We start from the raw sequence: 12504 nt of genomic DNA, 5'->3' as shown, positions 1-12504 counted from the left end.
TTTCGTCAAATTTTCGATTTTCGTCAAATTTTCGAATTTCGTCAAATTTTCGAACTTCGTCAAATTTCGTCAAATTTTCGAATTTCGTCAAATTTTCGAATTTCGTCAAATTTTTGAATTTCGTCAAATTTTCGAATTTCGTCAAATTTTCGAATTTCGTCAAATTTTCGAATTTCGTCAAATTTTCGAATTTCGTCAACTTTTCGAATTTCGTCAAATTTTCTAATTTCGTAAAAATTTTCGAATTTCGTCAAATTTCGTTAAATTTTCGAATTTCGTCAAATTTCGTCAAATTTTCAAAATTCGTCAAATTTTCAAAATTCGTCAAATTTTCGAATTTCGTCAAATTTTCGATTTTCGTAAAATTTTTGAATTAAAACTGTAAACTGTTATAAAAAGCAGTGTTGAGTACACTTCTAAAACGACTGATATCCCAACAAAAATCTCTTCGAGAAAAGTGTGACGCAGTCTTTGAAATACAATTTCTAAAATGAATGATATCGCTAGAGTTGACGCTTTCAGCTTCGTTACGCAAAAATTAAATTTTACACCCAATTAGTTCAAACAAGCTGGCTTAGGTTTTCTCATCATCTGCCAAATAATTTTTACAAAAAAAAATTTAGACTGGAAACAACCAAAATTTTACCAAAAAAATCTGCGTCGCAAAGTGGCAGATGTTCAGTAACAGACCAGCAAGGAAATTTATCTGCCACATGCGACGCAGATTTTTTTGGTAAAATTTTGGTTGTTTCCAGTCTAAATTTTTTTTTGTCTAAAAACCTGGGACCTGGGTCTAAAACACACCTTTTTGATCCTTGGTATGTAACATACTATTATCTTACTCGCGCCATTTTGTGACGTCACAGTTATTTATCTAGACGGATAAATCGGCTGTCTAGATGGATAAATGGAAATTTTTGACAAGTGCAACTCGGAAAGCATCGATTGTCCGTCTCATGTATCGATAATTTTATATTGTACAACAATCAATGTTTTACCTCTATGCATATTCAACCCATCGCTCCAAGTTGTTGTGCTTTCTATCAGTAAAAGTCAGAAAATCAAAATCTAGATTTTCATTTGATCAACGAAATTCTTATGGAATCAATTAGCCGTGACGAAAAGTCTTCTATCAGTAGACGAATCACTTTTTTATGTTCACTGACAAAAATGTTTACAAATTATTTACCTGTGACAGACAATCTAGCTCCAGGTGATGTGATTTCTCACGCAAAATTTGTATGAGAAATTACATTACCTGCAGCTGTCAACATTTTTGTCATTTTTTATCGTATTTTTATCGAATAAGGAACATCCCACTTTTTCTAAGCAAAATATTTTTCGAGATTCCTCACGAGAAATCAATTACAAACCACTACAAATCCCAAATCAGAAAACTCTTCCCAACATTAATCCTCGCCTTCATCTAATACAAATTTACGAAACTCAAATAATTTACGCAAATGGCGATGAACTGCAAATAAAAGTAGAATGTGATGTTAATTCTTCAATCGAGAACAGCGAATGTCGCAGTCAAACCAACTTAAAAGCTGAACTTATCAGTTTTTTGTCAACCTTTTGTTGCTTCATCTGAAATTCGAAATGCTTGAGTGCAATTTCGTAATTTTTGCAACAAATAAGGTACATGGGCCAGTTTCGGTCTAACTAAAAGATCTTGATCTAAACCACAGCTCCACTTCTAGCATGAACATAAGAAAGATTTATGCAATCAAGATATTTTCTCGTAAAGATGGGAGTCATGAGTTCTTAGTGAGAATAAAATCAACACAACACATGCAAACGTCCACGTCTACATATACTTTAAAATTTGGAGTCTTTTTGACGTTGGAAAAATGAGTGTTCGTCTAAACTCTAGATTCGAAAGTATGAGAAGAAAACTTCATGCAACTACAGCGGGAGTAAGTAAGATTTAAATAATCGCTTCTTGCTAACTAGTTGTTAAATGGGAATGGGATTGCCGATAGAAGCCGAAGGCTATTTCAGCAACGCATCGTATGCGCAAAATCTTTATTTTCTAACGTCTAAGCAAGGAAATTTATTGCTTTGATCAACGCACTTCAAGCAAAAGTGCTTCAAGTGGTAGCTGTCAAATAGAGTACTATTTTAAATGAAAAAATTATCCGAATTTTTTTACGGTGCCAAAATTTGTTCGATACACTGTCCAGTTTCAGTACAGTATGTAGAGTACCACTCATGCTTAAAGTGCGTTGCTTTGATTCTTAGATTCTATTTCGAAACTTAAACTGGCGTGAGTACCCTAAGACGATAACGACATTCGCTAAAAGTATAATTATTACGTGACCAACAAACAAAAAAATGAAATAAAAAATAAGTCTGGTGGTTACGTAATAGATTTGCACGGTATCACTTAATGGACCGGGAAACCGACTTTTTTGATATTTTTATGATGACGTTAAAAGTAAACCTTAGCAAAAAGTTGTTCTACGATGTGCGTCGAAAATGAACCATTTTTATAAGTGAATAGTGTCCAAATTGACATTTGAACAAAAGAATTCTGTCAATTTTCTGTTGTCGACGGTAGGTTCTGGACATTGAGGGCGACAAACGAAAGTGCCTAAAATGCAATCACGTGTGGTCTTAAACGAGGAATTTACGATGTTCGTTTCGGTCGATTGTTTTAATCGACTTCTTCGATGGTTGGTCCATATTAAACCTTTTCATGTAGCGGCTGAAAACCCCACAACATTTCTGCAAAGCCCCCGTTTTTGGCCCCTACACATGAAAAAAATCTTTTAGCAACAAGTGACGAAAAAAAGGACTTTCCGTTTCCTTTATTGCGAAAAACGTTGGATACAACTCGATGATAAATGTTTTTTAGGCGCACGATGTGTATTGTTATACGGCCTCAACGTTGGAAATACGCGACGAAGTCGCAATATTTTGACACTAGTCACTAACTAGTAGTTAGAGATTCTCGAAATTCAAATTGAATTCAATGTTATGCGATGAAGCTGAATATACTCCCATCACCATTAGTTCGTATCGCACAATTATTTTAAGATTCACATCCGTAAGGCGATAACCCGAATTTTTATTTGATTTAGCACGGCTATATAAACTGCAATCTCAACGGAAATTTTGGTCAGTTCAGTGATAGTCGAATTAAAAACCGTGTGTAACCAAAAACAAAGTGTCAAGAAAAATGAATAAAGTGCTCGCGATTTTTGTCATTGGCTGTCTAATCAATGTAATAACGTAAATACATTTTGTCTAGTGATGAAAATATTCATAATCTTCAGCATCAACCTAGTTAGCAATCGATTTATTTGCGCAGGAATTTGACAGAATACTACTACGATCATGTATTAGTTCACGGCAGAGTAAAGTAAGCCAGGCAGTAGCGCTTGATTTGACTTTGAACCTGAATTATCTAAAAGCCTTTGTGTTTTGCGAATTGTGTTCATTGTGTTCATTTGAGTTCATTTTCATACAGTATATTAGGTCCCTCATTTGACGTTTCAAAAATGAACCGCTACTGCCTGGTTTATTTTACTCTGCCGTGATTAGTTACGGGTTGATGTGGTTTTGCTTGAAAATTATGAATATTTCAACTGATAGTCGAGAAAATCTTGTTATTAACATGTTAGAAAATGCGGATTTTGCGCACACTATGTGTTGAGGAACTCGCTTTGATAATATCGGCCAACTCACATCTAGTACTCAAAACAACCCCATTTACTAACTATTTCAGTTCTTAAGCGCAATAAACATAGTTTGTGACTCGTGATGAAAGGGATGTTTTTAAGGAACACGCATAGCACTCTCAAGCAGATAATGCTATTGTACACGTCGTAAGCTTGTCCCTGAAAAATACAATTACTCGTGACAAAATCATGGGCGCGCGTTAGCATAGCGCCCGTGACGCAAGTCCATTACTAGAAAAAATTTCACAAAAAATTTTTTGTCGTAGACTGCAGAACCATATATACAGCAAATATTGAAGTTCTACAATTCAAAGACAAATGACTCCAAATTACCATTAAAAAAAACTAGGCGTCCGTACGAGTTCAACGAGCTATCACACGTTCTTGCAGCTTAAAATTTGGCCACGCAAAAAATCTTCCAGGAAGCCCCAGTTCCATACATTTTGGTCAATTTCAGTACTTTAAACGAAATGAAAAAATCCTACGTTACTTTGTTAGTGCGTCCGTCCGTCCGTCCGTGTTTCCTATCTTCTAAAGTCTCCTTTAGATTTTGTTGAAATTTTGGGAGTAGATTCTAGTCGTCATTCTAAGACATTCCAGAAAAAAAAATTTGGGGAGAACCGGCCTCGTTTCGGAGCTAGGGCTCCTCGAAGTTCCCATATAGGCCCCATATAAGAACACCTTTAAGTGTGTGTGTGCATGGTAGAACAAATTTGTTTGCTTTTGGTAAGCTCTGCTCGCCTCAATTTTTTTCCTAAATTTAGTATTTTTTAAAATTTTAAATTTTTCAAAACTTTTTAAATTTTTTTAAACTTTTTAAAATTTTTTTAAATTTTTCAAATTTTTTTTAAATTTTTCAAAATTTTTTAAAATTTTCAAATTTTTTTAAATTTTTTAAAATTCTTTAAATTTTTCAAAATTTTTTAAATTTTTCAAATAAGGTAAAAGCAAAATAAAATGATCGAGTCTGGTTTTTGACAATTGAATTTTAATTGTCAAAAACCAGACTCGATCATTTTATTTTGCTTTAATTTTATTTTTAAATTTTTTAAATTTTTCTTCATTTTCAAATTTTCAAAAAAAATTCCAATTTTTTTTTTTTACAATTTTCAAGAAAAATTTCAAAATTACAGTGAACGACATCTCAAATGTCTCACTGTCATTTTTTTCAGAGAATGTCATTGTGAATTTGCAATGACACAATAAAATTCTCAGAAAAATTTGACAGTGAGACATTTGAGATGTCGTTCACTGTATCAAAAAAAAATTCAAAATTTTCAAAGTTTTCAAATTTAAAAAAATTTTCAAATTTTTTAAATTTTTTAAATATAACAATCTACTAATTCTTCCAAAAGAACTGATATCAGTCAAAAACACTCAAAAGAGTAAAAGTGACGCAAGTCCCTGTGCATACTTCCAAAACAACTGATATCGCTGGAGGTGACGCATTCTGCGCTTGTACGCAAAAACTGTAACAGCAAAAATTTGACCAAAGTAATTCTAGAAACAAAATTTTACCAAAAAAAATTTGCGTCACAAGTGGCAGATGTTGAGGAAAGTATGCTGGTATGCAGGTATGCTGATGTACTTCTTATCACTAGTGACGAAGGGTTACATGAAGTAATGCCATTGAAAGATGCTTAATTTTTGCTATCCGTTTTAAAAGACGAACTTCATGTTTTATGTTCCAGGTTTGCCTTTCTGCTCGTTTGCCCCGTAAAGCCGATACCAATGATTCAAGCAGCGAAGAAAGTGTTTCTCTAGTTAGTTATCCTTTCTAACAAAATTCGATGAACCAAACTAGGTTAAATATTACCTTTTGCAGCCAGAAATACTCACACAGGTGATCGAAAGTATTGCCGTGATCAAGAACATCACTTTGACCGAAGCTCAAAAATCAGGTGTATCCGAAATTTTGAACAAAGGCTGGATCAAATCTGCCAGTGACAAGGACGACATCACACTTCAAGATATTGAAAAATTTAAAACCGAACTATCTGCCGTTATTCCATCAGAAGTAGCTGAAGAAGTTAGCAGTATAATGTCAAAATTTACTAAGGACGCATCATCTGATGAAGCTGCCGAAGGATTTGTATGTCTGGGATATTTTTTGTTCACATCAATTGTTGATTTTTATGCTTAGTACTCTTACCAAAAAAGTACTCCATGTGAGAGACAAAATTGATTTTTTTTTCAATTTTTTCTTTGTTTAGAGCTACTTGACAGTTTGCTCTCTCACGGCTCTCTCACGGAGTATTTTTTGTTGAGTGGAATGGACACTTTGGACTTGCATGGAATGTAGGATTCATAGCCTTGGAACCTTCGTGTTCCGTTAAGAAATATGCGAAGTTTAACGAAAACTGATTTTAACTAAGTTAACGCTCGGAATTTTAGCACTTTATTTTATTAACTTCAATCGGTTTTTTCAATGGAACTGAGCTCGTAAAGAAATTGGCACTCCAACTTGTTTTTCTATTTCAGGTCCGTATGTTCACTATTACGCTTGAAGGAGCACTTAAACGCTTAGATGATGCAATAAAAGCATTAGATGCTGTAGAAAGCAAAGCCAGTGTTCAATGAACACTGTTCATCCAAAAACAATTGAATTGTACAAAAAAAAAATATTTAATAAAAAGTCCTGGGTTGTTAGATTAGAAGAAATCAATGTGTTGGTTAGTGCCCCTGATTTTGCTAGTTCATCGGCTTTTTCATTACGTTCTATGGTTCTATATTCGAGTGTCCTGGAACCCATAGTAGGATGACTCTGTTGTTTGATGATTAATCATTTAATTACTCCATGCATTGTAGTACATAGAGGTAGACTACCTAGAGGAATTATGACCGAAATTCATTGAAAAATTATATCACACACACCACTAACACGAAAAAGTCAACTTTGCTTTGATTTTGACATTATGAGTCCCCTTTACTTTTGACATTAAGAGTCCCGAGTACTGTCTGTACACGGAGCTGTCACACACACATTCAAATATATGATTTTTCATTTTAATTTGTCAGTTTGTTAGCCCCGTACGAAGTACGAAGGGGCTTATAGGATTACGATGCCGTGTGTAATTGATGGAATTCGAAGCAGACGGTAAGGGCAAAGTGTTTGCCTATGTTCATTGTTCATAGATGACGAATCCGCAATAAAAATTTGGGCCGTCTGTCCGTCTGTCTGTCACGTCGATATCTTGAGTAAATCAAATCCGATTTAAAAAAAAAAAAAATCCCTGAAAGATAGTCAAAATAGTGAGGCTAAGTTCGAAGATGGGCATATTCGGGTCGGCCCTTCGTGAGTTAGGGCCACCTACGTGATTTAAGGTCTTTTGGTGATATTTATGGCAAAATAAACGATGGAAATGTAAATGACACGGCAAACGATAGGTATTGTCAATACCAATCCAGGAAAAAAAAGTTTTTTAAAATCGGGTGAGTGGACCGTGAGTTAGGGCCTTAGAAGTGAAAAGCCACTAGGGCCCTATGTGTATTTTACATAGAACTCAAGTAAATTTCATTCGTTTTTCGTAATTTTTGTGTCATTTGGAAGGTAATCGAACGCCGAATAGAATGTTGTTGAAAAAAAAATTAAATTTGGGTCCTTGGACTAAGGCCACTACTAGGGCCCTATGTGTATTTTACATATAACTCGAGCAAATTTCATCCGTTTTTCGTATTTTTGTTTCATTTGGAAGGTAATCAAAGGCCGAATAGAATGTAGTTGAAAAAAAAAATTAAATTTGGATCCTCGGACTGAGGCCGATACTAGGCCCTATGTGTATGTGCGACTGTTCTGATGGCTCGTTCTATTGAGAGGGCCCTTGTTGTAGTATTAGTGCTGATTTTATGTCAAACGATGCAATGGCTTTAATGGATGCCTGATTACCTGAACAGATACATAACTCTTGGTTAGAAACACCTTTGTCTTTGATTGCGTAGTAGCTTTCTATTATAGCTCTTATTTGTGCTACGAAAGAAAATAGACGAATGTTAACCCAGAGGTGTTGCCCTATCGATTTCTAACACCCCAGAATATAATCCTACTCCCGCTGAATCTTTTATTAGTGAGGCATCTGAAAACAAAGCTGTGCTATTCTCTGGCGGTTGTGATCCGTTCAGCCGCACTGTAATCTTGGGGGTATTTTCATGCTGAATTTTTTATCGAATCTGAATTCTGGTAATATTTTGTCGGATAGCATATTGAACGATGGCTTCGACCTGTTTTACCCAGCGGACTGATCTCCCATGCGAAAAAAAACACACATAAAAACCAGGTCGAATCAGGTCGCATACTTTGCCATACAAAAACCAGTGCAATCTACGTCCTGTTTTCGACCAAATTCCAATTAAAACATTTTGGAACTTTAACATTGTACAATGTAGATTCCTATTCCGAACAATTTGTTCTGATTGAAATTGAAGTTCTGCCCTATTTGCTAAAGTTTACAGTGAAGTCAATAGTTTTTGTTGCTACCGATACACGGTTTACATCAAAAAATCGTTGTAATATAAAGTTCTATCTGATGATGATCCCATTGGTGTCATACAACTTTTATAATCAATTATGTAGCAGTTCACTATCGATTAGTAATGTCACTCTACACTTTACGCTTATTAAATACATTGAAAGAATAATTAAAGCGTCGAAACGCTTGAATTTATTTGACAGTGATCCCACACTTTCTCTGCTCTGTATGTGCAGACCTCCCACAAAATTCTGGAGTGTCATAATTGAGGGATTTTTTTGAAAGTGGACCAGGCTCCGTCGGAGCAATTTTTTTGCGACGGTTTGTTCATATGCCCAGATAGCCCTTGGCCCCAATAGTTCAAAACCGCAGTCGTTTAATTTTCATGTTTGCGTCTTGGCTGGTGGTGAAGGTGCAAAGGTTGAAAAAGGGTGTTTTTAGACCCGTACGAAGTACTGAGGTCTTATGCGTTTACGCATACGTCCGTAACACGTCGAATTGGACTCCCTGAGTAAGGGGAAACCTATTGTGGTTGTCTAGAGATGCCAAATCAGTGAAAAAAAAATGTCCGTCTGTCCGTCTGTCCGTCTGCACGATAACTTGAGTAAAACGCATCCGATTTCGAAAATTCTTTTTTTTCCCGTTTGGTAATGTCAAAAGACAGGCTTAGTTCGAAGATGAGTGATTTTGGATCGACCCTTCCCGAGCTGTGGCCCAATAAGTGCTTTAAGGTTTTTCGAAGATATCTCCGGACATTCAAACGTTACACTTGTAACTGATACGTCAAATAAAAGGTTTTTACAATACCGATCGACAAAAAGAAAGTTTATGGAAATCGGATGTCCGACTCGTGAGTTAGACCCCTTGGTGTGAAACAGGCACAGGGCGGCAAGCAGTTTTTGCTTGTAGGTCGGCCACATTTCAACATATTTCGTCTGTTTTAGCTTTATTAGATAGGTATTGACCGTACCAATCAGGGAAAAAAAAGTTTTTGAAATTATGTTCTCCGGAGCGTGAGCTAGGTCTCTTGGAGTGAGCTCTTATCTGGCTACTCGGCCGTACAGTGAACGTGGAGTATTTTGTCAATATCTCGAGTAAATTTTGACCGAATTTCATGAATTTTTTTTGTTTGAAAGGTATTAACGAATGTAAAGCGTCGGTAAAATTTCTGGTCTCCTAACAAAATGGCTGCCGGTGGCCATATTGGATTTTAATAAAAGTGATATATCTTGGGAAAAATGATGCTTAGAGAGTTTCTGTTAACATGGAAATAATTTGTTATGTGTGTGGGGTGTTTCAGGCATTCCATATATGGACATCTATATATACCTATATACAGCTATATTGAGCTATATACAGGCATATAGAGCTATATAATAGCATATTCATCTGTGAAATGTTTATTTATAGGAAAATATAGGTAAATATAGCGGTATATAGCTGTTTAAATAGGAATTTATGAAAGTTGACTTCGTACGGGGCTGTCTATATTGCCTCCGGCAATTTATTTGTATCTGCTAACAAGGCAAAGAAAGATAATGCAAGTGATTTTAAAGGGCGAATAGCTTTTCAGTAGAGAATGAAGTAAAAGAAATGAAGAGTTTCACAGTAAAGGCTTTTGATACGAATAGGTGTTTTGTACGGGTCGGCGTTAGCTATGTTTTATACGTGATTTACTGCCGCTACAGACGATTGACACACATAATTATGGACATAGTGTACTGAAGCACTATTCAAAAATAACAAAAAGTATGTTGTTGTTGTTCAGATCAGTGGTTGCCCTGATAGAGTATTATCATAGCTTTACAATGATACCCCGTACAAAGGGAATATCGACCCTATACTCGAAAGAAGCCCATGCGACATGGGTTTTGATTCTTGTATAGATACGGAGTTCAATGTATCTACATTTGTTGAATTGTTAACCAACAGATGACTAAGCCATCATAATAGTATAGTGTTCGATAGAGCACTGTATCGAGTACCATTGTCGAGAAATGGTATTTTTGAACTGCATATTAATGTAAAACGTCAAAAGACGTCAAAAAAACGTCAAATTTTCTCACAGATCGAAACGGTGGTCGAAACGTCTTATCACAGAAGTATAAACCAAACGTATTTTAGAAAATTAGTACGTTTAAAACATGTGGGAGATCTGCGTATCAGATTCATCAACACTTTTCATATAATAAATATTTTAAATCAAATGAGATTTCAAATATATTTCGAATCAAACAAAATTGGAATTCGTTGTCGTCCACATTTAGTTTTGAAATCCATTTGGCCATAATAATGGTATCACAATTTTCAGAAATAATGTTAATATTTCTGGGTCTCGTCGTACTCACCACTGTTGTAGTACACACCTGTGCAAAATTTGACGAACTGAAACTCATAAGCAAACTAAATAATCACTTCGACTTTGACCATAACATATTCTTATTAGATTCATCGATTGAAATCGATGATCGTTACATAAAACGTACAAACGAACCAGGACAGTTCACTCCACAAAGTGTGTATGTGTTTCAAAGTGAAGATGAAAACATTACCGCGCTCCAGAATTTGACGGAAATAAGAAGCAAAAATACATTTATGATTGTGGTCCCTGGCAGTATTACATTCGAAAATAATCTTAACTTGCTCACTCAAGTGAAGAGAATTCAACTTCGTCACATAAACATGAAAATTGGGGTGTTGTATCCTCAGAGCGCTTCCATGAAAGATTTAGAAAATTTGTTTGATTGGAGTTGGAAACATTGGATAATTAACATTTTTGCTGCAACACCCTCAGAGGCTGAAGAAGTTTGGGAAGCGGGTCCAGAGAAATTATTGACTGTTTTTTCTTTCAGTCCTTTCGGAACGTTTAAAGTGGTTAATATAACTGGTTGCGAGTCGTACGACAATTTCTTTCTTAGTCAAAGATCTAATTTTGAAAAGTATCCAATTACATTGCTCTACACCGATTTTACAGAACATCGCGATGAACAATTATGGTTCACTTTGGTTGATGTTATGAATGCCTCAGTTGCTAAAGTAGAAAGTAATGCGTCATCAGTACTGGATGAATTTTGCGAAAGAGAATTGTGTGTACTGCTACATGTGGTCTCTAGTATTGATGATTTTGAAGTAAGTCCGGTGTACCCATTTGAGGTTACCGAGATGGTTGTAGCAGTACCCGAAGCATTACCATATTCAGGGTTTGCAGCTTATTTACAAGCCATCAGCACGCACACTCTCATCCCATATTCTTTCATTGCGATTGTTGTGATCATCATTTCTTTAATTTTTTTCCGCTTCAAGAGACTCGGAAAATTTGAGGTCATTCAGTGTCTATTCGACGTCCTTAACCTTTTGATGAATGATAACGCGTGTATCAGATACCGTAGATTGTATGGTATTGAAGTGCTGGTGATCGTTCCGCTTACATTTACCGGATTGATTATAGTCAATGTAGTTGTAGGTGCGTTTCAAAGTTATCTCACAATTCCGATTATTCAGCCGCAGATAGACACGATTCATGATCTTTACAATTCTCCGTTTGACGTTTATACTTGGAACGAATCATGGACAAATAGTACAGTTGAGATGCTTACAGATCAATTGGAAAATGTGAACTGGACGGAGAGAGTAATTACAATTGATAACTTGTTGTTTAATCAACATGTAAATTCGTTTAACACATCAATTTCGTTCATACGAGAGGAGTATCTTGTCAAGATTAAAATAAACGTACAGAAACGACTGAACATTCAAGGCTACCACATTTCCAAAGTGCGTCTGTGTCCTGAAATTTACACATACTTGATCAATAATGATTTCCCGTTCATTGAACGTGTGAATGAACACATTCATCAAATAAGTCAATCTGGACTGATGCAGCGATGGAATGTCGAAACGGATGCTGATTATGAAAAATGGCTTTTAGAGGAGAATATCAAAATTTTGCGTAGACGCGAAGAAGAAGTCAGCGATGCTAGCTCGGCTGATAGTGATGATCAATTCCCGAAGCTAATATTTTATGGTTGGACGGTAAGCTCAATTGTGTTTGTTCTGGAAATGATTTGGAAGAAATTTAATGTTCAAGGAGGTTTTGTACGAAAATAATTGGCCTTTACATGTTCAATTCCTATTTCAATTATATTTATGATTGTGAGTGAAAATTGTAATTTTATTTGAAAAATAGAAAATGAAACTTTAAACTTTAGATGTTGACAAAATGGACCGAAAGGCACTTCGATGGAACGTTAAGCAGACAACACATTAGCAATTACTTTCGTTCTGTTTTCCATTTTTTTTGACAGGAAAACATAACGGTTGAATTGCTAGGTGTGTGTTGCTTTTTTAACAAT

At 35.5% G+C, this 12504-nt stretch overlaps 1 protein-coding gene across 1 annotated transcript; it reads left to right on the top strand.

The window, feature by feature from the left end:
• Positions 1-3114: 3114 nt before the first annotated feature.
• On the top strand, positions 3115-5829 carry LOC119072986. The gene is made up of 3 exons (XM_037178308.1): positions 3115-3229; positions 5378-5449; positions 5512-5829. Exons 1-3 carry the CDS (start codon positions 3185-3187, stop codon positions 5827-5829), a joined length of 435 nt encoding a protein of 144 aa, XP_037034203.1. The 5' UTR covers positions 3115-3184.
• Positions 5830-12504: the final 6675 nt, after the last annotated feature.

This window comes from Bradysia coprophila, assembly GCF_014529535.1.
Source record: "Bradysia coprophila strain Holo2 chromosome IV unlocalized genomic scaffold, BU_Bcop_v1 contig_84, whole genome shotgun sequence".
Classification (NCBI taxonomy): Eukaryota; Metazoa; Arthropoda; class Insecta; order Diptera; family Sciaridae; genus Bradysia; species Bradysia coprophila.
This window is presented reverse-complemented; position numbering and strand designations above follow the sequence as displayed.

What these genes read in the sequence shown, in the direction of transcription:
- LOC119072986 (XM_037178308.1), top strand. Translation starts at nt 3,185, where the DNA reads ATGAATAAAGTGCTCGCGATTTTTGTCATTGGCTGTCTAATCAAT. An exon ending in TCATTGGCTGTCTAATCAAT is followed by an intron (nt 3,230 to 5,377) that starts GTAATAACGTAA and finishes TTTATGTTCCAG; the next exon opens with GTTTGCCTTTCTGCTCGTTT. An exon ending in GCGAAGAAAGTGTTTCTCTA is followed by an intron (nt 5,450 to 5,511) that starts GTTAGTTATCCT and finishes TACCTTTTGCAG; the next exon opens with CCAGAAATACTCACACAGGT.